General features: G+C 40.3%; 1 protein-coding gene across 4 annotated transcripts in view; it reads right to left on the bottom strand.

Annotated features, from left to right (window-relative positions):
* The window catches only part of LOC134542408 (long-chain-fatty-acid--CoA ligase ACSBG2), a 36,774-nt gene extending 23,427 nt beyond the window's left edge, over positions 1 to 13,347 (bottom strand). For 2 of the 4 annotated variants that reach the window (XM_063386616.1, XM_063386618.1), the window contains exons 1-4: positions 13,270 to 13,347; positions 9,281 to 9,374; positions 7,880 to 8,081; positions 3,412 to 3,546 (exon numbers count right to left, since the gene is read on the bottom strand). In XM_063386616.1, the coding sequence (XP_063242686.1) occupies positions 3,412 to 3,546; positions 7,880 to 8,081; positions 9,281 to 9,374 (431 nt within the window). In that variant the 5' untranslated portion in view covers positions 13,270 to 13,347. Of the gene's footprint in view, positions 1 to 2,720; positions 2,888 to 3,411; positions 3,547 to 7,879; positions 8,082 to 9,280; positions 9,375 to 13,269 lie in introns of those variants that run through there. The other 2 variants (XM_063386617.1, XM_063386620.1) reach the window with 2 other exon arrangements.
* Between the last annotated feature and the right edge of the window lie 14,226 nt (positions 13,348 to 27,573).

The raw sequence follows: 27,573 nt of genomic DNA, 5'->3' as shown, positions 1-27,573 counted from the left end.
TACTTTTAGCAAGTGTAAATTTACTCACTTTTATACCCTGGGTGTCTATAAGAAAACATTCTTTGTGAAAAATTACCACAATATCGTATAGTTTTAAACCAAAAGTAGATTATTATCCTAAATACTCAACATTGATGTAAAAATACACAGTTTCCGTGTAAACGAAAAATTCTCTCGAAAGTCTTACGCCCATTACGGTAAAAAAAAAAAAAATAGATTTACATTTTAAAAGAGCCTGTTCGAACTCTGGTCCGCAACACCATGGTTTTCCGAAACCTTTCCATACAAATGCCAGGATGGTTCTTAATTGTGGGCTGTTTTTTATCCCCCAATATATTTGTATCTTCCAGTTTCTGTGCTAATACTCGCTGTTGACTGGCTCGTCTAGTGAAACTAGGAGCAAGGAGCCCATTTCCTCATTACTTAATGTACAATTTTTCAAACTAAACAATAAGAAAAAACAGCGAGCGAGTCACTCAGTACTCGCCAGAGACGTGTAACATGTAACCTTGGTAACAAATTCCTGTGTTCTCATGTTGCAAATACACTTATTATACGAAACTCGGACACCAAATTTAACGTAGAGACTTTAAAATAATGCCGAGCGTGATCAAATGGTGTAATCAATAACATTTCTGGACGTGAATGACTAGTAGTTTCCGAACCTACCGCTAGAATTCGTTGCCGCGACAGCTGCGTCGACTATTGCATCATTCGATTTGCAGAGAAAAGGTTAAACTATTTATTGAAACGGCTCCGATAAAAGCGAAAAAGACTTTTTAAAACCCTAAACCCCGGGTTTGGACCTGATTTTCTAAAAAGAATTTCACTAAAATGCTACCCATCTTGTTAAAATTCATTAAACCGTTAATACTATAAAATTTCTCCTTGGCTTTGTGAACTTTGGTTCGCGTCATCCGCCACAGATGACAGCACCTAATTACACATTTCCGTTCCGTGCTACTTCCCTTACATTCACGAAATTATTCCTACCAAATGCCTTGTACCGAGAGCTAAGATATTAAATATAAAAAATATATAAACAATAAGTACCTACTGCAAACGTAAACGTTACTGTAAACGTAAATTTGAAGAAAAGAATTGTATGTAACTTGTAACGATTGCAGTTTTTGTCCTTTCAGGGCAGATACAAGTATATTTCGGAACTCGACCGGGCCTCCTTTTGTACTTGGGTCTCGTGGACCCCCCTCCTCCTTTTTTCCCACCTTCGACGAAAGCCATGGCTGTAAACGAATAACTCCTCCAGCGATGACCGCAACAGTAATTTTTCCACAAAATAATATTTTTTACATATGAAATATTACCGAATCCCTTAAAAAAATTTTTTTTAACCTTTGATTTACCGTTCAGGTACCAGATCATTTAAATATTAAGTTTTACAGAGAATGATGAAATAACCTGTGGGGGTTAACGTAGTTTAAAACATGATCGGGATCCAATCAAGGAGATGCTTAATCTCTATTTGTCTGATGCACCACGCTGTGTGTCTGCCTTAAGGTAAAATGGTGCTGCCAAAATTGAGCTGCAACACGCTTTGTAACTTGAATGTATGAAACAACTGTTTAGAGCAGTGGTTCACAAACTTTTTCAGCTGGCGACCCACCTTCATTTATAGGAAAACCTCCACGGTCTATCGGTCCATGGTGGAGTAAAAAACCTTTATTTGTATCGTATCCTTTCCTTATGTGTATATAATTTACTATAAAATATTGCATATATAAATGTGTGTGTATTTGTGCTTTTTTTTTTAAGATACCGATTGATTATTAATAAACAATTTGTGTTCGGATTTGAAAATGGTTGACAAAATATAAGCACTTTGTAGCAAAAACAGTTATTTATTTAGCAATAGATATGTGTTTGCACACAATTCGATTTGTTTCGATTTTCTTATCTTTTCTGACGGTTTATTAGATTGTTTCTGATAGTTTTAGGATCGAGTCACGAACCACCAGTGGGTCGCGACCCACCGTTTGGGAACCGCTAGTTTAGAGGATAATCCCAAGGGCGTAGGAACCGGGGGGGGGGGGGGGACAGGGGGGACGTGTCCCCCTGGACTTTTTGGGTGGAGGGGACTGTCCCCCCCAACTTTCTAGACCGTGATATTTATATGTTATGATATTATTCTGCCCAACTTTATTTGTAATTTCTTCACTCTCAAATTATATCTTAACCCTTAGCCGGAGACGTGAAAATATTTGACATATCTGGTGACGTGGTGCCCCTCAGACCCCCAAAATGTTTTGTAGAAATTAACTGATTAGAAATTATTTTTGTTCCATGTAAAATTATTTAATGCATTTTTATACTTATTAATTTAATTAAAAAATAAATTAGTAAATAATTATTTACGAATTATAAAATACAATTTTTTCCATTGGTGCTTGCTCAAATAAATCTAAAAAATGCCTATTTGTAATAATTGCTTTTTTTTAAAAAAAAAAGCAGATGGTAGCCTAAAAGTTTTATTTGCTATTCAATATAGATATAGTGACCAAACAAAATATAGAAAACTTCTATGAATAATAAGACTTTTTCATAAAATCTACAAAAGATAAATTTTCCCAAAAAAAGAAATTACTTTTTTCCCCCAAAAATTGTTTCCTTGCATAACCAATGCTTAAACCACAACAAAATATATAATTTAGCTAACTAGAAAGCACATGCATACTTATATATTTTGAAAATGGCATTTTTACATAAAATCTGTTAAACATTGTTTGAAAAAATTAAATTTGTACGAAAAGTCACTGTTTGCTCTGTAATCATCACACATTGCTTTTCCACACACACTTTGATCACTTAAGTCACTAAAAATATCTTTCAACCACTTAGAAATAGTTTCGTCATAATCTAAATCGCCCACACTTACACATGTTCGTTTAGAAGCCATTTTATCACTTCTGAGATAGAAACATAACTGGTGACGTGGTGCCACTACGACCCCAAGTTATCTTTGCGACCTGATATCTAGCGCCAGACAGCGTAAACAAATCTGACACTGCAGGAGGAGACTATGTGATATCCAAGCGAAAGGTAGATGGTACCACAAGCAAGTGCCTTGAACTGCACATAGATGGCAGCAAGTTAAAGTTTTGCTGGGGTCACGGAGACCCCACGTCTCCGGATAAGGGTTAAGGAAACAATAATAATGTTAACATCGATGTATCCAATGGTTAGATACAAAAAACTGCTTTAAAAGCGCTATTTTGCACTTTTAAAATCAAAATTTTCCGGTGGAGGACCGCGTGGTTTTTTTTTTTTTATTTTGGACCGCCAGACCCCCCCGTCTTAATGGGTTTACATGACATCGAAATCATTATTTGTCCCCCCCCCCCCAACTTTATGAACTCAGCTACGCCAATGGATAATCCCCAGATGTGTACTCACCCGGCGTGTATGGCCGCCAGGTCCGAGATGAACCACTCGGGGGAGTTGAAGCCGAGTATGCACACTCCGTGCCAGCGCTTCAGCCCCAAGCTGAGGAACGCCTTGGCGCAAGTCCGCACGGCCTCTCTGTACTCACTGAAACAATAGTGACATTTACCTACGGGCGTGGTTCCCTTGAATGTTTTGCGTCTATTACGAGGCGTGTCGCGTGTCCAGGAAGAAAGTACCGTTTGATCATTAATGATAAAAAAAACTACAATCATAAAAGTACACAAAGACCATTTTAATTTTTCAGGCAAAAAAAAATTCATACATATACAGGGTGGCCATAAAGTCTTTGTACAATTTCAAAAAAAAAATCATAACACAAAAAGCATTGCAGTTAGAGATGTACTGTTTGTGGCACAGCTCACAGACAAGGCGTGGGTGTACATTTCTTGAAATTAGACGTAAAAATAATATACTTAAACTGTATGTATTATTTTTTGTTTGTTTTTATAGTTCTTATATATTTTTCCCTAAGTCTAATTCTTAGTACCTAGGGTTTAGGTACCAATATACATTACTCAAATTTGGTAATAGTAGGCTACTAGATGAACTGTCGGCGTGTAGAAGTGACAGGCAAATGGGGAAACAAGCATTCATATTTAATGTCTAAGTGATTTTAATGTGCAGTTCAAAATCCCAAGCCTTCCAGAAACATAACCGGCATTGGAGGTAAGGTCTGCCATCGGACATAGGAGTCAGCCTTAACACAACAGGCAGAGCACCCAAGGGGGGCTGACCACACGCCTGCGTGCTTTGGGCCATTTTGAATTAGTGGTTTGATAAATTAAAAGCCCTTGCTGCACTACGCAATGTAAAGGTCACTGTCAAAGTTTTCTCACCAGTTAGCAACGTCCGAACTGGGTTCTGCTCTTGGATTTTACGTTGCGTTCTGAGTGACAGACAAGCCTACCAACCGCAGCGCGTCTACGGAGGCATCTGTTGAAAATTCGTGATCGGCAATTTATATTTACGGTGCAAATTTGGATCATGTTCCCCAAGAGAAGAAATAAGAGGGTTTCTACTTATTGCACATTTATCATAAAATTTCTCAGCAGTTCTGATGTAATAATCCTTCAGGAGTTCGAGTTTAAGCTCTCTGTGAGTGGCCTTGACGGAGCAATACACAGGCACATCTGCCGCGATACTAATGCTCTTATTCTGAATTCCCTGCAACTTTATTACATGCATTTCGGCTGGTGTTGCCCACACTGACAACACATACCTTATTATTGGTTTTATTAGAGCGTTATAAATTACTATGCCGTTTTTAACAGAGCTACATAATCGTTTACTCATGAGCCTAGTGAAAGCTGCTTTTCTTTTCGCGTCTATGTGATTGCACCATAGTAGTTTTCTATCCATGTTCACGCCTAGATATTTAACAACACTTTTGTGAGGAATTTGTTCATTGAATAGTGTTAGTTGTGGCCTATTATCAATTTTTTTTTTTTTTTTTTTCCTAGCCTAAGTTAATTCTAAGTGTGTAGGGGAGGGTCCAGGTTAGGGGAGGACCTAAGTGTGTCTCAGGCCGAAGCCTATACACTCTACCATGCGGGTTTTTAACCATGCAGGACAAGGGCGCGTGCATCGTGTGCTATTGGGGTTTACTGGCCAGCCATGGCTGCAATTGGCGCCATGACTGACGCCCCATTGGTCGCCTAGCTTAAAAGCTAGCTAATGTGACCCAGGTAAAACCTGCATAGACACAGGGAAAACCCTGGGCCGGTTCATGCGGGGATCAATTAACATGCATTAAGCAAGCAGGTAACTACTGGACAAGAGGAAGAAGGGTCCAGGTAAGAAGAGTTGGAGGGGCTGAAAAATCAACCATGCTGGAGTTGGGTGCTTGGGCCTTGCGGCCCGCATTTAAAGGTTGGGAACTCCTGGGTTATTATTAACCAGGGGCGCAAGCACCCCCAGGGGCGGGCGACTTCACTCGTCAGCCCAGCCACAGCTGCCCAGGCAGCCACAGTTAAAACAGAAGTGGGCAGACGAGCCAGTAAACCGGCTCGAACTGCTGGCTCTCGGAGCGAAAGGCAGCCTGACATTGCGCCATCTTCATCTTCCTTCTTCCAGTCAACAGCCAACGACCTTTCAAACCAGGGTGGGGGTAAGTCGTTCAGGCGAATGAAGTATCTTGCGAGTCGGACCCTCTTGCCCCCCAAATTCCCGGGTCGGTTGAAGGTCGCGCCGCCCAGGCTACCACTGGCTCCAACAGGGCCCCAACTTGAAGGCGCCGCCATCTCTTCCTTCAGAATTCCGACGCTGTTCAGTTCCGTTGCGCGCGCGGCAGTCCACAGTTCCGCAAGTTCCAGCCCGCAGTTCGTCTACACTTCGCTACTAAGGCACATCGAGCTCCCCTGCGGTGCCTTCGCCGACGAAGCTGCTTTCTGCCGCGCGCCGAGCTACATTCAGGCTACCTTTCTCCCCGACAGCCGTGATAACGACTCCACAGGCCGGCCATTGGTCCGCGGACTGCTATTGGTTATTCACAGCCACCCCAGCGAGATTGCAACTCTCGGGCTGGGCTCCCGTATCCGCCACCCGCGGGACGCGGTCGGTAGCAGATGGCGCTGCTAGGCCGCCCCCAGCACGCACACAAAACCAACACGCACTGCCAGCCTTCGGTTACCCAATAGGTCGCAGGGAACTCCCAGCCAACAGCCCGCGAGAGAGATGCGCACGCCCCGAGAGACGACCACCGACCGGCCTATTATCGAGTGGAGAAAGATCACCGATAAATCCCGGATATATCCGAAGTACATCTCTTGCTCGTGAAACTTCGACGGTAAAAAAAAAATTATAAAAAAAAATTGCGACCTTTGTACAATTTCACGATTTTTGAGTATTTTAACATTCTCTGGCTTAACCCAACCACATTTTCGTTTTAATAACGATCACCTTAGCGTACGAAAACATAACTTCAAAAAAAATTTGCTAGAAGTTTACTCATGTAACGCACCTAACATACCCTACGTTTTTCTTTCACTACATTAAAAAAAAATGGTGGATGGCCGCAACGCGCGTTAGAAGAAAAACTTCACACTTCAACAATACACTTGAACAATAAAACAAAATATTGATTAATTAACTTGCACGATGAAAATAGTCAATAAAGTGCACAATGGAGGTTTACAGGTGTAACAAAAATGGCGGCGCAAATTCTGCAAAGAATCTTGCAGTTGTCTGACTATACTTTATTAGTTACAAGCTCAAGTACCCGGCGTTGTTTTACACAGATCGAAGAGGTCACATTTAAGGAGATGGGAATATTTTTTTCTTAATCAGAAGTAGACAGTATTTTTCCTTTGTTTTGAACTTCAAATGTGAAAAAATTTCATCCATAAGTACCAATAATCTGCTTTAAGGGGCGGGAAAGGTATATGAGGGAGATTTTTTTTAAAAATCTCATGTAGTCAGTGACCATATTGTTTTGAACGTCAACCGTACAAAATTTCATCACTCTCTGAGCAAAACTGTAGATTTGTGTAAGAAACAAACCCACAGGCAGGTAGCCATCGAGAGCCCTACTACAAGGAGTTGCAGTTTTGGTTTTTCGTTGCGTTCTGATGAGTCATGACCTGGACAGTAAAGACCGTCTGAGAAGAAGTTTCACTTGAAAAAATAGATCCGAAGATGCAGGAATGTGGATCATTCGGGCGCCCGACTCGCGGATCAGCCAGTGAGTGGTAGGTTCCTTCGCCTCGCCGGTGGGAGCACCCGAATCCTCACATCACTCAGAAAGACACAACTTAGAACAGTGAAAACTTATAATTCTTGTAAACATCCAATATAATCAGAACTGACATTAGTTAGAACGATGATAACTTAGAAACAAGAACCCCGAAACACAACTTATAACCGCCATAACTTAGAAACATGTTACTTAGGGCAGTATTCCAAGACGTTCAGGTGAAGTAGCGAATAAGCACTGCTTTTTTGGGATGCAACCGTAACCCAACTCGCAGGCCGTATTCCAGAACGTGTCCAAACCGAATCCCAGTATGGGAACAGAAAAGCAAAAATGCATTCTAGCGGAAGTTTGGCAACTATAGATACACTTGTTACGAAAAAAAAAATCCTGGAGATCGCAGCACCGTCGAATGGTGTTAATCTAAATTTCTCAAGTACTTTTGACGTTGCCATTATTTTTAAATATGACCATTAAAGTGTATAAAATGTATTCCAAAATAGTTTCGTTACCATACAGTTACATTCGGCACACCAATCAATTTTTTACGTTTTCCCAGATATTTACAAAAAGGCCCGGATCGGAAATGGATATGACACCAAAATCCGTGTCCCAAAAATGAGGAACTGGAATACTGTCATAGTACAGGAGCAGCATATTCAACACCTAAACCCTTATTTAACGCGGAACCGAAGCGCTTGGGAAGTGGCGAGAGGCATGGACGGCGACCTGAAGGTGAGCAGGGCCCAGTCGTCGCGCTCGGCCCAGGCGAGGGCGGGGGTGGCAGGCTGGCTGGTTGCCGCGCGGTCCAGCAGCCCCGGCACGGACACGGGCGTGAGGGATGCCTCGCCGCTTTCCCCCAGCCGCAGCCGCACCCTCCCGGCCGGCGAGCTCGTCCCGGCGCCGTCGGCGGGCACCACCTGGTCCGGCCCTGCCGCAGCCACAAGCAGCATCTCACAGCTTCTCACAGGTTCGCACAGCATCTCACAGCGTCTCACAGCTTCTCACAGGTTCGCACAGCATCTCACAGCGTCTCACAGCGTCTCACAGCTTCTCACAGCATCTCACAGAGTCTCACAGCTTCTCACAGGTTCGCACAGCATCTCACAGCGTCTCACAGCTTCTCACAGGTTCGCACAGCTTCTCACAGCATCTCACAGCTTCTCACAGCTTCTAACAGCATCTCAAAGCTTCTCACAGCTTCTCACAGCTTCTCACAGCGTCTCACAGCGTCTCACAGCGTCTCACAGCTTCTCACAACATCTCACAGCTTCTCACAGCATCGCACAGTGTTTCACAGCCTCTCACAGCATCTCACAGCTTCTCACAGCGTCTCACAGCGTCTCACAGCTTCTCACAGCATCTCACAGCTTCTCACAGGTTCGCACAGCATCTCACAGCGTCTCACAGCTTCTCACAGGTTCGCACAGCTTCTCACAGCATCTCACAGCTTCTCACAGCATCGCACAGTGTCTCACAGCCTCTCACAGCATCTCACAGCTTCTCACAGCTTCTAACAGCATCTCACAGCTTCTCACAACTTCTCACAGCGTCTCACAGCGTCTCACAGCGTCTCACAGCTTCTCACAACATCTCACAGCTTCTCACAGCATCGCACAGCCTCTCACAGCATCTCACAGATTCTCACAGCGTCTCACAGCGTCTCACAGCTTCTCACAGCATCTCACAGCTTCTCACAGCATCTCACAGCTTCTCACAGCATCTCACAGCTTCTCACAGCATCTCACAGCTTCTCACAGCATCTTGTATCATCTCACAGATTCTCACAGCTTCTCACAGTATCTCACAGCTTCTCAAAGCAACTCACAACATCTGACAGATTCTCGTAGCATCTCACAGCATCTCGCAGCATCTAACAAGCTTTATCTTGAATCAAGTTAGATCTGTTAGGCACGCATGGCAAGCATAATTAAAGCCAGTGTCAAGTTTGTCGCAAGCTCACATGCTATGTATACTGAATTTGATTACTTGACAAAGTAAAACATTGCAACATTGGAACATCAAAGCATGTAAGTACATATAATTAAATCAAAATATTAATAATGTATAAAAAGCAAACAAATCTACACACAAAAGAGATAGATCTTCCGAGACGTTATTTCGAAATACCTTCCAAATATTTCTCCGGGCACATTTCTGCTGTGGTCCTAGAGTTCCTTGGGACGCCAGGCTTATTTTTCACTACAAACTTTGGAAACATCATCTGAAACCATCGGGGATGAAACATATTCAGTGACCAGTACAAATCAGCGCACGTTAACATACGCAACGCCCTCAAATTTTTTGGCCAGTCATTCCAAAATACGTGACTTAATGCCTCCCCCCCCCCCCCCTTCTCCAAAATGAAAAAAAAGTGCACATCTTTGAGGAAACATCTAGATAGTAAAATACGTTGAATTACTAAGCTACGCTATTGAGAAGCAGGCAAGCGAAAACACACTTCTCCGATAGGGCGAGCATGACAATGAATCAGCCTAGCCAGGAGTGTGTTTGTGTTAGTGAGGCGGGATAGTAAGTGCGACTCTCGTTAATGCTTCTAGCGCGATATCTCCTTCCTCTAAGCGCTAGTGATCTTAACTGGCGCGCAGTATTCTCGTCTTGTATAGCGCAACTGTGAGGTATGAGCGGCGACCATAACATCAGATGGCGGAGAAAGTAAGATAAAGGTACATAGCAAGGCACTTGGGTGCTTTCAAGAATCGGATCTTTTTATGTCTGAAAATTATTTTGAAATCACGCCGTTTTAAAAATCTTTTCAGTCGCGTAAAAAAAAACAAAAAAAAAACAGTTTAATACGGAAACATAACTACCCATCCGCCCTCGTAAGCGGACACCACTCGGATATCTCGAGTAGTTTTCAAATCGCGTGGTTAATTCTGAAGATCTGCACGCAGTTTGTGTGTTTGTGTGCGTAGGTGTGTGTTGGTGTGTGTGTGTGAGTGTGTGTGTGTGTGTCTCCGTCCGGGTAGGTGGGCTTCTTAATGCTGCCGGCTGCAATCGTGGGAGAGGATACAATTAAATGCAATACTAAGCGGATCATTGGCGTAGCTGTGTTCATAAAGTTTGGGGGGGGGGGGGGACAAATAATGATTTTGATGTCATGTAAACCCATTCCCCTCTTACTAATACGGGGAGTCCGGGGGCCCTCCACCGGAAAATTTTGATTTTAAAAGTGAAAAATAGCGCTTTTTAAGCAGTTTTTGTATCTAACCATTGGATACATCGATGTTAAAATTATTATTGTTTCTTTAAGATAAAATTTGATGAGTGAAGAAATTACAAATAAAGTTGGGCAGAATAATATTATAAAGTAAAAATATAACGGTCTGGAAAGTTGGGGGGGGGGGGACAGTCCCCTACACCCAAAAATTTGGAGGGGGGGGACACGTCCCCCCTGTCCCCCCCGGTTCCTACGCCCTTGAAGCGAATCCTGACTGAGCCACTGAGAAAAGTGGCGGGGGAAAAAATTGTGCACGTGACCACCACATGCGTTAGAAGTGAAACTTCGCAGAGAGAGGGGTGGGAAACTTGCAGTGTACTACAGGGCCGTGGAGAGGGTGCGGAATCCCCGATGTCTGGGCACCGAGGGGATACTAGAGATTATTTTTAATGTTGGCTTTACTCTGATAGGACGCAATTTCAAGTCTTTTGTTCATAAATGACCAAAGGAAACCTTACAAGTTATGCGATGCGCGCACATATCACGCTTACAGTTATTACTATGGTAACGCTAACGTGTTGTGTTGTACATTAAATAATAATGATTGGGGAAAAACAAATTATTTGCCGCCGGGACTTTGGGTACTCTAGAGTCTATACGGCCTGTGGGTTCACATATATTTGAATCACGTGTACAAGTAGTGTGTAAGTACACAAGTGCGCAGGCGAGTGCACACGTATGCGAGTGCATAAGAACGTGTGCAAGTAGCCGAGTGCGGGAATATACGAGAGAGCAAATATGGAAGTACATAAGTGTGCGGGTGCGCAGCCAAGTAGGTACACAAGTGCGCAAGTATGCGAGTGTGCCAGAACGAATGTGTTACATAATGCAAACATTTGAGGGTGCTGCTGCTGCCATATAAATTATGCTTTGGCAAGTAATTTTATAGCTTGACTGTTAGTGTTGCATTCTTCGTTACTACAAGAACGTCACGGCTCGACTTACACCGCCACTTGTAAAGAAGTTTCGCTTCAGAAATGAACTCCGTGTACGACTTAAGAAAAATAATGAATACAGCGTGTCGAACACTTGGATAATATCAATACTCAAGAGGTTTGGGGGACTAGGGATGGTGAATACACTGTCGCGGCGATTTTGTCGAGTAACTGTAAGTCGCGACGTCGTGGAAGTAATTTATTTTTTCAAACCTAACTAAGAGTAAGTGTATTTGTTTGGGAGTCATCTGTGTTAGGGAAGACTCTAGGTGCGCCCTAGGCCAAAGCCTTTACGCCTAATCGTGCTGGGTGTCAGCCATGCGGAAAGGTTAGCATGCACGGTGTGCTTTGTTTGGGGATTGGCCTGCCACGGCAGCAATATGCCACGTCCACTCGCTCGCCGGGAGCACGGAAAGCCACCGTCTATTGAGCAGCGCATTTTCAGCGACACGCGACATGCGACACACTAGGCGCTGTTCGTCCAGCGACAAACGAAAACTTAACTTGCGCGACGTGCGACGCCAGAGTGGCCAGTAACTCCGTAAGAAATGTCTTGTGAATTTCAACTAAATGTTATCGTCTTTCGCGAAATGATGAACAAAACGAGACACCGCACCGTACGTATTCCGTGTGTTGGGCATTATTTTTGTGTAAACATATCAGTTCTCGGTAAACAGCATTTGGTAGGAGTAATTTCGTGAATGGAACATAAATGTGTAACCACGGTCTCGAAGTCGTACAGATGGCGGACCTACGTGTAGAAACATAAATCCGCATATAGTCACTTTCGTAAACATTAGGGGGCACAAGGGTGGGGCTGGGTGGACCCCTGGGTCCAGTGTCCCAGCCCCGCCCTGTTTATTTTTAAATGTTTAACTATTATAAGTTTTTGTACAATCTGGAAAAAACATATTGAATAATTTTATAAATAAAGCTTAGTCTGGACTTAGCCTATAAAATAGTAACCATAATTATACCCCGATTTTCAGGTTAAATAACATTCTTAAAAACAGTGTAGGTAAGAAATAACCTTGCAATTTCAACGTAGCACATGACTGTAAAATTGCCGCCCTCCCCTTCCGTCCCCTATCCTGGGTACAGGGCCCGTAATCGAATATGGGGGCCATGGGACATACCAAACATATTGGTGCGGTAGCACAGTGATAGAGCGAGCGCCTGCTGAAAGACACATTTTCAAACGTGGTTTAAACCTCATCACTAGAATTTTTATTTATTTTTTCCAATAAAATAAAAATATTATGATATAATAATGTTAAATAAGCTCAATAAATATAAAGTTGGTTTGTAGGAAGTATTTGCAGGAGGATTTCCGTCATTTAAGCAAAAAAAATACATATGCTTAAGTGTTATATAATATGTATTTTAAAATGTTTCAGATTAATATTTTAGTAATGCCACATAAGCGTAACTTCTAACGTGTGCGGAAACTTTATAGTATTACCTAAGTGTTTAGTGAATCTACTAAAGATGACGGTAAGCAACTGATCATAGATTGAATTATATGCATAAAGATTTACGCAATCATTGTGTCTTTTCCAAGTTTTCGAATTCAACCGCTGAGGTAATGTAAAGAGGATAAGTTTGGATATATAATAATAAATCATATATTAATTTAAGGATAATCAAGAGAGAAACAATATTGTATATTGAAAAAAAAATTAAACATAAAAATTAATTTGTGAAAAAGAGCACTATATTTGGATACATTAATGAGAATATTTTGCAACGAATCTTAAATATAAGCCGTTAATGAATACTTCAGCTAGTTTTAAATCATGCATAGGTTTGAAATGATATTATTTGTGGTTTCCAGGAACCTACGAAGTACTGACAATTTTGGCTTGGAAGACCAGGCAACAAATTATTTTTAGGTTCAGTCGTACGTATATAAATTAATTAATATATACATTTTAGTCACTCACCTAACACATTTCCTTCATACATAAATATGCCGCACCTAGCTCTACAAAAAATAATATTACGTTTTTCAGAATTTTTATTTCGATGACAATGATGTCTGTTTATCTTCTGAAATAAGCTCAGGGAAACATTCGCTTATGAAAGTCCCGTCTAACTAATTATCTGCCACGTTGTTGAAGTTCTCCTTTGATAAACGACTGGATTAACCACTCTGAAACGTGTTCGGTTATCACTGAAAAACCACAAAAAACTGTGTCACTTTCATTAACACGTATGTGTTTACTTTCTTCGATAGACGTCCCTGCAATTGAGGCAATTTGGATGACGAAGAAAATTTTCAACTATCTAGTAAAATGTCACTAAGCTAGAACATTTTTAAAAATAAATACTGTTTTCAGGAAATTATAAGTTGGAAAATGAAAAAAAAAAAAACTAGATTATAAAACATTCATAAAAATTAACGTACAAAGCCTGCAGTTAAGTTAGTTTTCGTTTACCATTAAATGAGTGCTAATGTTTTCAGTTTCGTGGCATTGTAGCTGCATACAATAGAAGTGGAGATGTGTTTTTTTTGCAACCTACATAAAATGGATTAGAGAACTGAAAGTTTCTAAATTTAATCTAATGGTATTAACTGGCTAAATGTGAACATCATTAAAATTCGACTTGTTGAATTTCATGTTAGGTTATTTCGGTATCAAAGTTAGTACTATGTAGCCTAAATGGGGCTCCGGGGACAAGCTTCAGGCTGTGGAGCCGTGGAGCCGCCCACCATCTTGGATTATGACGTCACAATGGCCATCTTGGATGGCCGTGACCTTGATCTTTGACCTTGACCCCGGCGGCCATTTTGGATCCGCCATTATGGATCCGCCATCTCGGATGACGTCATTTTGTTTTCTCGAACATTCTAGCATTTTTTTTCCCGCCATTTTGAATTATGACATCACCATTGCAATTTCCTTTATGGCCGCCATTTTTAAAATCTTTATTTATTACCCGATTTTAATGAAAACAATTTTAAAATTTATAAAAAATTCAATTAATAAAATTCTAATAAAAAGATATTTTAAAAACATAAATTTAAGACTTGGAACTCGGAGTCCTTGGTTCGAACCCGGTGAGGGAAAAAAATAAAAATGGCAACCGATCCTTCCCTCATGGTGGTTCCAGGCAGACTGACCCCACCACTTTTTTCATAGCATATATATCATCAGATAGTATGACACCATGTCCGCCATCTTGAAAATCCGTAATTTTAATGCTATATATTCGGTAAAAATTCCAAAATTCATTAAATAAATTTTAATCAATATTCTGATTGATTCGATCGATTCCTGTCCTTCGTTCGATCCCTGGATAATGCAGAAAATTGTAATTTTATGTAAAAAATAATAATTTCAATAAATCATGATCAAAATTCTTAAAGAGGCTTAAAATCCTATACTACCAGTCTCCAGTAAGCCGTTAGGTCCACCATCTTGGAAATTTGTATTTATTGACACATAAATTTATAAAAAAAAATTAAATTCATAAAAAAATCAATCATTAATCTACCTATTGAATCGATACATGGTCAATAAACAAAATGAAGTAATTTCAGGTAAAGGTTACAGGTTTGAGAAAATAAAAACACCACGAGTTCTTTTAAAAAACAAAAAAAATTCATAAATTATACACTACTACAAGAACAAAAAAAAAACAATCAAATTACTAAAGTCTTGAGCATTTCTCGATTTCTGCCTCTACCACCCACGAATTAAAGCGAGGTGGAAAGCCCCACCACTTAACGTAGGATCGTCCATTTCTTCGTTTTATAATCTTCTCCACCAAGTACGTATCGGGATACAACGTAGGCTGAATCTCTTCGGCATAGAAGGAGCCACGGACAGGTTTGTGGTCCAAATCTTCGAGGTAGTAGGCCCTAGGCTCTGATTCACGTACATGTGTCACACGGAAAAGTTCGGGACTCCAGTTCACAGTGAAAACTTTCTCGAAGATACCTTTCTGCTTGGAGATTCGCACAATGTCGCCGACGTTAGATTTAAGCTTTCGTGGATCTTTCTTCTTCGTGTTGGAAAACACTGTTCGAAGTAAGCGATTGTCCTTTATGTCCTTTGGCTTCATTTTCGTGGTAGAATGCACTGTGAAATTATACTCGCTTATTAGTTTCAGCAAGACGTCAAGCCACTTGTAATTTCCGTTAGCCGTGAACTGTTGCCACATCTTGGAACGCAAAGTTCTGTTAAACCTTTCGACAACGGAGGCTTTGACATTACTAAATGTAGAATAGTGTTTGATATCATACTTCTTCATCAAAGCCTTGAAGGTTGCATAGAAGAATTCTATCCCGAGGTCCATTTGCAGGTGCGACGGTACACGACCACCCCGCAAAATATTGTCCATGGCCTTGGCTACTTCAGTTGCAGTCTTTGATTTTACAGGTCTAGCCCAAGCGAACTTGCTATAACCATCGATGACTGTCAACATGTACTTGACACCTTTATTCAATCGGGAATACGGTATCACCTCAACAAGGTCCGCCTGGAATAAATCATCAATTCCACGAACTATAAACTTGCGACGAAGGTATTTTCGTCTAGCAGGAGCATTGAAGTTCGCGAGCGATTCCGATTCGACTCATTGTATGTAGCCTGCTTCCCTCAGTTCTTCAAGTATTGAGAATATTCCGTTGATGTGTGAATAGTTTCCTACACTAAGCGAAGCATGTAGAATTCTAAGGCGATCAACTAATTCATTGGGGTCGTCCAAATATACATAGTCAAATTTCTGACCACTTTCTAGCTTTTTTAAACCTTCACCATGTATTGTTAGTTCACTAAAGAGATCAGCGAGAATGTCGATTTTTTCATGATCTTCGTCTTTATATACGCCACTATCTGGATCGTTATCACAAAAATGTGCATTGGTTAGCTCTAGCAGTTTTTTGTACTCTTGTAAGTTTTTGTGAGAATATCCTTTAGGCTCCCTGCGAAACAGCAATTCGTACAGACCCGGAGTCCCGTGCGTTTTGAACGCTTCTACGTGCACTATATTCCTGGTAGAAAGTCTATTTCTTTAGCACCGAGGAACCACTTATTATGTTTTCTGTACACTCCATAGGTCGCGTCATTATTCCGACTTGTAAACGATATCAGGTATGGTCGGACCATTGCATTAACTTGGTGTCCCTTTTTCGATATTTTTTTCTTGCGCGTGGACTCTGTACTCGTTAAGTCCTCTTCTTCTCGATTTGGTTCATACTTTCTCTTCTTTACAGTTGGAATTTCATCTTCAACTTCTTTCTTCACATTGATGGCTGGTTCTTCCTTATTTTTAAGTTCGTCGAGGCGACTAGTGATTGGTTTAAATATCTCTTCATTTTCCATCTCACGTGCAAGTCTGATTCGCCTAGCAAGTAGATATTTTTCACGAACAGACTGTATAGCTCGATGAAGGTCACTGGCCAGGTCTGACCTTGTACTGGCTGAAAACATATTGCAAGACCTCCTTTTATACTTTTTTATTCGTTCGCAGAAACTTCTTTCTTGTGTTTGGCTAGATCTGAATTTGTTGACAAGTGAGTTAGTGAGGTTTTCAGACTACTTTGAAAAGTCCTCAAATCGTCACGTCTGTGTGCATTCGATACTTCGATCATGTCGCGAATTCGAGAATCCAAGGCTTCCACGCGCTGGTCGATTGCAACGAGATACTTAGTAATTGATTTTTCACACTTTCTACTTTTTGAGCCAGTAGCGAAATGTATTTGCGGATAACGTCGTCATGAGACTTGAGAGCAGTACGCAAGTCTCGACTGCTACGACCGAATTTCGAAATGCTATGATTCATGTTTTTTCGATAAACTGATCGAAACCTTATCTGCAACTACCCTTATATAGAGGCCAGTCTTTGACTATAACTAGGAATCCGTGTTATTTTTTCCAACACAAGGAGCACATGTTTTTGAATTCCTGGAATTTCATGTCGATGTTTACGTGATCGTCATAAGCGTGACGTAAATTAAGTTCGTCCATGCGAAAAAGTACTATGACATTTGCGTTGTCTCGTAGGAGATGTTTTGGAATACGACTGTACGTCTGACACAGGTAAACGCAGTCTACTTTAGCGTGTCTGCCCATGGAAAAGTACTCTTGTATTATGCCTTGCTTCTCACACATTACATCGTCGAAAACAAACACGGAATTGGCTTTCGTTTCGCAGACAAACTTGTGAAAATTCTGACATAAATACTGTTTCGTTTTCGATAATAATTCAGTTACGACCGAGCATTGCTAGCGACAAGATGTACTGCAACCTGCAAGGTTTCCAGAGCCAAAATGGATTCGTGCTCAAGGAAATTAGCGTCACCTCCGGAGACAAGATTCGAACCCGCACGTTCCGACCTCCGTATTTCTGTAAATTATTAGACGAAAAAAGTAAACGCACGAATGAATGACTACGTAAATACTACCATGGCCTGGAGTGGGATTAAGGTAAAATTCTGTACCAACAAGTGAAAAACACTATTGAAGATTTATTATTTCAAAACGAAATAATTTACGTTGCTGGACCTGAGCAGAAGAAATGGCTGAGCAAGTTGTGTGATGCGTCAGTTGAAATTGTAGACCTACAGACCGACTATGGCTGTCCTTCCCTGCACAAGTTTAGTGCAATATATGATGTGCAGCCACGTGACAAGTTTGAACGAGTATGTGCCGGTGCAAACTCGCAGTTAATGCAGAAATGGCACACACAGTGTTAGTAGGAGCCTGCATGTATAAAAGGCGTACATCCGTTCGTGCCTTCAGTTGACGTTCGACCTGCAAGAAGATGTTTACGTTTCATCCTGCTAACGTGTACGTGAGCGTAAGACCTAGCTTCAGCAGTGTCGAGTACAGCTACTGGGATGCCGGGTATCTACGTACTTATAAAGTAACCTGTAATGGAGGCGCTCAGCATTGGTGGTTTGCGCACTTTCCCGTGTCCTACGAACCGACTCAGCAGCTATTAGATTGTTGCGAACTTGGAAACTGCGCCGTCTATCACATGAGACCACACACAATCCTTCCTGCTAGCATCGGTGAGGTAGTCGCCTTGTCTGCACGAGCGTGTTGCAGCCTGTTGCGACCTGTGATGCTTCTACGCAGACGTCCAAACGTCGTGCGTCTCGTCGTTGAAGTTCAGGCAGTTAATCTGTCCCAACTAGAACTGAACCAAAGCCCAGGCGCAGACGTGGTCACAGACGTCATCGACCATGCCTCACCGGAGGTGTCGTCGGCGCAGAAGATGACCAGCTGGAAACCTGTGTTCCTGATCCCGTGACCTGCGAACCTGTTGGAACCGGAGTCAACGAACCAGTTGGAACCGGAGTCGACGAGGCAGTTCGTGCGGCATTAAAGACTTTGCTTGCGAAAATGCTTAATTCCTTAACTTAATATGCATTTGTGTAATTTTTCTAAATAAATGTGTAAAACCTGAACTTGTGTTTTTTTGCTATAATTTTAGAGTAACTAATAAAAATTATTATTAAATACAGTCAATATTTTGACTCAGTAGTATACCATTAGGCCTCGAGTATATAAGCGAGGTTCAGACGACTGGACCCTCAGTTCACCTCTGGCCGCATTTCGGATCGGCTCTCTTCAGTAAGTTTCAAGAGATTTAGTTACTGCTCCAATGTCGACCGGGATAGACTGTTTACCGTCAGCAGCGGGGACCTCGATGACAGCAACGTTGATGGAGTCAGAGATCCTGATACCGGTTGCAGAGAATACATCGATATGTACTGTTCCAGCATCAGCTGAAGTTTCAACATCAGCATTACATACTTCAATGAATGAAGGGCGTACATCGCGTCAGTGTAAATACTGTGGTGCATCATTTACTAAGCCTACATAGCGCGCAGACATGAAAGAAGCGGTTGTCCGAATATTGCTCAAAGAATACTGTTTCAGTGTATAAAATGTAATAAACTAATTTCACGGCTCGATAACGTAAATCGACATTATAAAAAATGCTCCGAGAAAGTTAAGTGCAAGTACAATGAACATGGTTATTGTTTTGACTCATGTGTTGTACCAGATAATGAGAATATATAAGCGAGACCCTGTCGATGAGAACTTCAGTCCGCCTCTGACCGCGTTGTCGTGCGGATCGGATAGTCAGACTTGTATAACATAATATACCAATATTTAGCTATTCTTGAGAACTCGATGGCATCATTACCACTATCAACACCGACTTGGATCGAAGGTCTACCATCATCAGTGCAGAGCCCGATGACAAAGTCGTCTACAGCTACACCTACTCTCTCAGTACAGCAGGAGATTTCGACGCGTGCAACATCTTCCGCAGAGCAGACCTCGAAGGCTTCAGAATTGAACATTTCGGCGGTGTTACAATGGTTGTCAACAGTGCCAGTGACATTGATGAAATGAAGGAAGGAGCATCCAGCGGTGTTCCTTCACCCAACTGTACGTACTGTGAGAAGATCAAAAACTTGAAATTACGAGATTATGTAATACACAATAGTAGTAGGTAATAACTCTGAACGAATTAAATATCAGTGCAACAGGTGTTTAAGCAAGTTTATATACTATGGAAGATTAAAACGACACCTCAGGAATTGTGATGGACTGGCTGTACATTCATCAGAATCAAGCTGTATATTTTGTAACAAAACATTAGCAAATATTCAAAGTGCAAAACAGCATGAAATATATAACTGTCCTTTTAATGAAATCGATAATTCTTCTCTGTGTGAAAAATGTTGACTACCAATTTGTCGACCTGATAAACTGAAAAGACATTTAAAGTCATGTAAAGGACTTAGTCCGTACAATAAGAAGGCTGTTTATATCGAGAAATGCTCAAGACTTTAGTAATTTGATTGTTTTTTTTTTGTTCTTGTAGTAGTGTATAATTTATGATTTTTTTTTGTTTTTTAAAAGAACTTGCGGTGTTTTTATTTTCTCAAACCTGTAACCTTTACCTGAAATTACTTCATTTTGTTTATTGACCATGTATCGATTCAATAGGTAGATTAATGATTGATATTTTTTATGAATCTAATAATTTTTTTTATAAATTTATGTGTCAATAAATACAAATTTACAAAATGGTGGATCTAACGGCTTACTGGAGGCTGGTAGTATAGGATTTTAAGCCTCTTTAAGAATTTTGAACATGATTTATTGAAATTATTATTTTTTACATAAATTTACAATTTTCTGCATCATCCAGGGATTGAACGAAAGACAGGAATCGATCGAATCAATCAGAATATTGATTAAAATTTATTTAATGAATTTTGGAATTTTTTCCGAATCTATAGCATTACAATTACGGATTTTCAAGATGGCGGACATGATGTCATACTACCTGATATATATGCTATGAAAAAAGTGGTGGGGGTCAGTCTGCCTGGAACCACCATGAGGGAAGGATCGGTCGCCATTTTTATTTTTTTCCCCTCACCGGGTTCGAACCGAGGACTCCAAGCTCCATGTCGTAAATGTATGTTTTTAAAATATTTTTTATTAAAATTTTATTTATTGTATTTTTTTATAAATTTTAAAATTGTTTTCATTAAAATCGGGTAATAAATAAATATTTTAAAGATGGCGGCCGTAATAGAAATTGCAACGGTGACGTCATAATTCAAAATGGCAGAAAACAAAATGCCAGAATGTTCGAGATAACAAAATGACTTCATCCAATATGGCGGATCCAAAATGGCCGCAGGGGTCAAGGCCAAAGGTCAAGGTCACGGTCATCCAAGATGGCCACCGTGACGTCACAATCCAAGATGGCGGGTGGCTCCACGGCTCCACAGCCTGAAGCCTGTCCCCGGAGCCCCATTTACATACTACTAAAGTTATCAAGGATATCGCAGGTACCGACTTTGATGCTCTTCAATTTGAATTATACTGTATGTCAGGATCGAACCCTCGAGCCTCTTCATGTGACCAGCGCTGGACTGCATAGACCGACCCAGCTTCCAGTTTTAGATGACAAGACGGGGGAGTAGGGGAGTGGGCAGAACGGGGAGGAATGACCGTAGATTTTTGAATGGTAGGTATGGAATTCCTCCCAGTTAAATGGGGAATCAGAAATTTTGAAAAATACTATCCCCTTAGGCCATTTGACGCAACATTGTCGCCTTGAAATGTAATTTTTACATGCTTTATATTAGCTTCACCTGTATGTTTGTCTGTCCGTCTGTAACTCTTTCGACTAAGAGTGAGTGGCTGATCACTGTTAAATGTCCCACCTATTTCATTACGTTCGTTAGCCGAGTGGTCTAAGGCGCGCGAAATCTGTGACGTCAGCTCTCGGATTCAGCGATCGTGGGTTCTACTCCCGGCCACGCCGAAATTTATAATTGTTTTTTTTCCCGGTTAATTCTAAGATTATATCCATACATCTAACTGTAAATGATTCGGAGAGACTTTACCATTTCTTTGTGACGTTGCAACTCCAAATAGTTATCTCAGATGGTAATAGGTAGTGTCGGTAACTCATTTCCCTATGATAATTATACATAAATATAGTTTAAAAAACTAAAAAAACATGCTTTTAAAGAATATCAAACTAATAGTTAAAAATAAATATATTTTAAAAAACTAAAGAAACATGCTTTTAAAGATTATCAAACTAAAAAGTTAAAAATAATTTTAAAATTTAATTTATGACAATAGTATATAAGCAATACTAGTATAAATGAGAAAAAAGCATGGGGCGCTTAATATACAAAAAATATGGCACAAAGCGCCTCAAGCTTTTTTCTCGTTTATACTAGTATTGCTTATATACTATTGTCAAATTAAATTTTAAAATTATTTTTTACTTTTTAGTTTGATAATCTTTAAAAGCATGTTTCTTTAGTTTTTTAAACTATATTTATTTTTAACTTTTTAGTTTGATATTCTTTAAAAGCATGTTTTTTCAGTTTTTTAAACTATATTTATTTTAATTGAAACGTCTTTTCTGAGGGGGCTACAATTTTCAAGCATTGCGAAAATCCCGATCGCATGAGGGAAATAGTTAGTGCGTGGTGGGGGAACCGGCAGAGGAGGAGAGTGCGTCAGTGGCGACACCACTCCAACGCATGCACTAACGGTCGAATGGGAAGACTGCAAGGTGTAGAGGGATAGGTATGTAACGTAGCAAGCTATATGCTAGTTGTAACGGCCGGAAGGGAAGAAAGCAGGGGAGAGGTAGAAATAACGCAGCAGTGATGCTACGGAATCCTCGTAACGCTGCTTGTGTTTATCTATTCCTAAATTTTCGTAACGGCTAACGATTGACGTAACAGTATTTCTTTTATTTAATTTAAAGTATCTAAGTAGTATGTAAGTGGCGGTACTGGGACTGGTTTCTGTTTGTGGATTGTAAATGGGGTCAATGACTTTGAACTCTGATGTCAGGGCGGCCATCTTAAAATATCTTGAAAATTTAACAGAAATTGCCAAAAAAATTCTCAAAATTTATCAAAAATTTGCCAAAATTCGTCAAAATTTCATGTTTAAGGTTTAAAAAAATCCGCCAAAAATATTGTTAAAATGTATAATCAGAAAAATTATACAATTGACCTATTTCAAGGAAAAAATTTCCGTTTTGAAGAAAAAACTCAAAACTCCAAGAAAATTCAAAAATTCGAAATGTACACATTGAGGCCTCAATTCCCCATAGGCAAGCCTCCAATAAGCCTCTGGAGGGGAGATTTGACCTTGAACTTGACTGCGGCCATCACGGTTGCACTTTTCGTTACGCCCACCATCTTGGATTCTAGAACATTAGACATACTGGAAGCGCTGGAGGATGATCACCATACTACTTCCACCTACCACCCAAGGGCGAACCCAACAGAGTGCCGCAACCAGGATATCAAAGTCCAGCTGAGGTCCATCTGGGGAACGGTCATACAAAATGGGACATGCACCTCCCAAAACTTCTCCACCATACTGTCTCCGGTGCAGCCGGAATATTGTCACTGGCCACTCCCCTGCGGAGTTACGCCATGGCCATGACCTCACTCTCTCAGAACTCTTAGTCGCGGACATGGCGCGAGTTTGCCCGCCGAAACCAAAGCCAGTTCGTCACCACGACCACCCCACACACCACCGATCCACCCCCCCCCCCCCAACAGGAGCCGGGACAACAGGTCTTTGTCAGATGTCAACACCAGTCTGATCACATGTCACATGCAACACCAGTATGTATGACGTCAGATGCCCATCAGTAGTATGTTTTGGTATGTCCGGGGACAGGGTTCAGGGTGAGGTGCTGAGGTGCCGACCGCCATCTTGGATTGTGACATCACGGCTGCCATCTTGGATGACCTATACCTTGAACTTTGGTCTTGACCTTGACCTTTACCTTCAAAATTAGCCAAAATTTAACCAAAAATCGCCAAAATCAGCAAAATTTACATTTTTTGGAAAAAGAAAACCGCCAAAAATTTTCGAAAAATTCCACAATTCGAAAATTAGGATTTCTAAAACCTCAAGAAAAATTTTGCCTTATAAAAAAACCAAATTCCTAAAAACAGCTTAAGCAATCATGTCTAAAGCCTCCGATAAGCCATTCCTAGGAATTATGATGCTATGACCGCCATTTTGAATTATTATATCACCGTTGCAATTTTCGTTATGGCCGCCATCTTGAAAATCTATTGTTTTTAATTTAAGAAAATCGAGAAAATTTTTAATAATTATAAAAAAAATTAATCAATCGAATTGAATAATAAAAATTTAATAAAAAATTATTTAAAAAAATTAAATGTACACTTACGCCATGGAGCTCGGCCAGGTAAAAAATTTAAAAAAAGATTATTGCTTGGACTAGAACTCTATCTTTGCTCAACAATGAGATGTTCACAAGCTAGCAGAATCTGCTTTTGTATTTTTTGTATTTTTTTGTTTTTATTTTAATTTTTTTAAATTTATTTTTACTTTTTTTTTTTTTGTAATTTTATGATATCTAAGAAAACGTGTGGTGGTTTTCTCCGTGTGCTCCCAATTGTTCTTGTCATTATGATGGATTCTCCGTGTGCTCCCGATTATTCTTGTCAATATTTTGATGTTTTTTTCCGTGTGCTTGCGATTATTCCTGTGGTTTCTCCAAGTGCTTCTGGTTATTTCTGAGAAACCGATCTCTCCATGAAGGAGTTTTACTCTTAATGAGAAATGTCATTTTATTCAAGGTTACATTTAATTAGTGGATTTCTGCTACTAAATCAACACTTGCAATATTTTTATAAGTGGAATTAAAAAAATATATCATTACTCAGTCAAATAATAATAAGCTCTGAGAAATCTGAGAAACACTAACATGAAGGACGAACTTCCTTCTCCTTGGAGTCTAGCGAAGCCATCCTTCTTTTGCGATCGTTAGTGAGCATCCCGCATACCGCATAAAAGAAAAAAAATATATTATTTACCTGCAAGCAACACGTGGCATCATCTGTTGTTGAAAAGCAGAACTACTTACAAGTACCTTTGAATTAGATAACTTAACTCTCGCTGACTAAATATTAAAAAAAAATTTTTAAGTAATGGTTTCAATTTAAAACTTTTAGTTTGCATCTGCCATTAGTCGCAGAAGCTAACATGTACCCTGGTCCTGTATCAAAACAACACTGTAGATACTGCAGGAAAGTGTTTACCTTGAGAAAGAATGCTTAATTATATGAGAGAAGCGAGTGTATTTTGGGTCCTTGTCAAAAACCATTTAATTGCAGCCAGTGTCAGAAATCCTTTGGTAGAAGATATTACTTGAATAGACATTGCAAAACCTGTACAACTAAGGTGAATAAAGATAACGAAGACTGGGCTACAACATCGCGAAGAGGAACGAAGGCGAAATATTAGACGACAATAATGATTACGAAGAATTAAAAAAAGCTAATGCTAAAAATACTGATCTAGATCACGATAATATTTAAAACAAACGAAGAAAGTAGCAACCTCATTAGAAATGAAAAGATATTTACACCAATATCTAGTCGTCTCCATGAAAATGTGAAAGATGGCGAACCACCTGAAGCTGACAAGGCTGAAGACTGTGATGAATCATCTGAAGCTGACATGATTGAAGACTGTGGTGACACATCTGAGGCTGACATGATCGATGACTGTGCTGACAAATCTAAGGCTGACTTTATTGAAAACTGTGCTGAAGCACCTAAAGCAGGCAAGATCGAAGACTGTGATGGCGGCCCGAGACCAAAACGATGGAAACGACGTAATAAAATAAATTATCCTGATCAAGTTTGTGATGCTGACATGATTGAAGACTGTGGTGACACATCAGAAGCTGGCATGAACGAAGACTGTGCTGACACATCTAAGGCTGACATGATTGAGTACTGTGCTGAAGCACCAAAAGCATGCAAGAGTGAAGACTGTGATGGTGGTTTGAGACCAAAACGATGGAAACGTCGTAATAAAATAAATTATCCTGATCAAGCTTGTGATAATCACTGGCTCGATGACGAAAGTGACCTTGTGGTTGGTGTTAAAACGGAAGACACCATAGATAATAATATTTATTATAAACATGCAAGAAAGATAAACGTAGCAGAAGAGATTGATTATACCTCATGGGAAGATCCTAAAATATTGGTTGGCAGGCTAAGACTTATACATGGTTCGCTTTGTGCAGGAAACTATTCGAGCATCAATGAAATATCCTTCATACTCAAAGAACTGAGGGAAGCTGGCTGCTACATACAATAATGGCTTAAATTAAATGCATGTGTATAAACTTGAAGAAAAATTAATATTTTTTTCAAAATGGATTCTATCATTTCTCGAAATCTGATTTCTAAATAAAACTTATAACTTAAAGGTGTAAAAATCGTCACCACTGACAGCCAAAATGTATACTTACTAATAAAGTGATGCAAGTAATCATGTCAAGTTCGATTTAAAAAAAGTAATTGCAATCAGTTGGAGCCAAATGAAGATGGTGCAGATGGAGCACTTGGAACAATTGGAACTTTGGAGCTCTTTGAGCAATTGAAGCTTTGGAGCCAAAAGACTGTTGGAGGCATAGACTGATGGAGCCAATGACTATTAAACGTTGGAGCTTTGGAGCTTTGAAGCATTTGGAGCTTTAGAGCTGTTGGAGCTTTGGAGCTGTTGGATCTTTTGACGCATTTGGAGCTGTTGGAGCTGTTGGCGCTTTGGAGCTGTTGGAGCTTTGGCGCTGTTTGAGCTTTGGAGTTGTTGGAGCTTTGGAGCATTTGGAGCTGTTGGAGCTTTGGGCACATTTGGAGCTGTTGGAGCTGTTGGAGCTGTTGGAGCTTTGGTGCTGTTTGAGCTTTAGAGCTTTGGAGCTTTTGGAGCTGTTGGAGATTTGGAGCTGTTGGTGCTTTGGAGCTGTTGGAGCTTTGGAGCTGTTGGAGCATTTGGAGCTGATTCAGCATTTGGAGCCGATTGAGCATTTGGAGCCAAAGACATTTTTATTTTTCTTGAGGATATCAGGCAGAACATAATAAATCAGCTTACTTATGATGTAGCAACAAACGATCCATTAAAATATAACTTGTTGCTGGACTTTGTTTATGGCAAACCATATCTGTTCGATCACAAAGTGAAGAAGTGAGCATTCAAGACATCGGCTGCAGTAATTTACAGTTCTAACGATGTGAAGCAAACTGTTTAACACGGTATCCAGAAACTCTATCAAGAAGAGGAAGACTACATCAGTAAAGGTTCTTGTTGGTCTCTGTCTAGTATAAACCGATTGGAGCTTAGAATTAGTCATTTCACACCGATGTGGAACTAAATGTTTATGAAATTGTTAACTTTCGCAAGTGTTTCTGTAGTAGAATAGAAGATATATAATAAAATGTAGTTTGTAAAAGAACTTGTGCTGTTTTATTTTCGAACCTGTCACTATAATGCTAAATTGATTTTATATTAAATTAATTTTATATCGTCCAGGAATCGAACCAAGTTTCGAATCAATCATTACTTTAATGAGTGAATTTTTTGATGAATTTTGGATTTTTTCCGAATCTCTAGCTAAATAATTACACGATTCCAAGATGGCGTCCAAATTTCCGGATGACAGGCACCTCAGTAATAATAAATGATTACTGCACTCTAGCAGGTTAGAATAAAACTAGCATGATGGTAATGCACTCTATAAGACGAGTACACACACAAGATGGTGTCCTCCAGCAGACTAAAACAAGATGGTGGTAATGTCCTCTAGCAGGTGGTAGCTCCTGGTAGCATGTACTGAACACAAAATGTCGGATCCATGATGGTCGTCAAGGTCAAAGTCAAATTTCA

This window comes from Bacillus rossius (genome assembly GCF_032445375.1).
Source record: "Bacillus rossius redtenbacheri isolate Brsri chromosome 4 unlocalized genomic scaffold, Brsri_v3 Brsri_v3_scf4_2, whole genome shotgun sequence".
NCBI lineage: Eukaryota > Metazoa > Arthropoda > Insecta > Phasmatodea > Bacillidae > Bacillus > Bacillus rossius.
The sequence above is the reverse complement of the archived record's forward strand: the minus strand, read 5'-3'. Positions and strand labels throughout refer to the sequence as shown.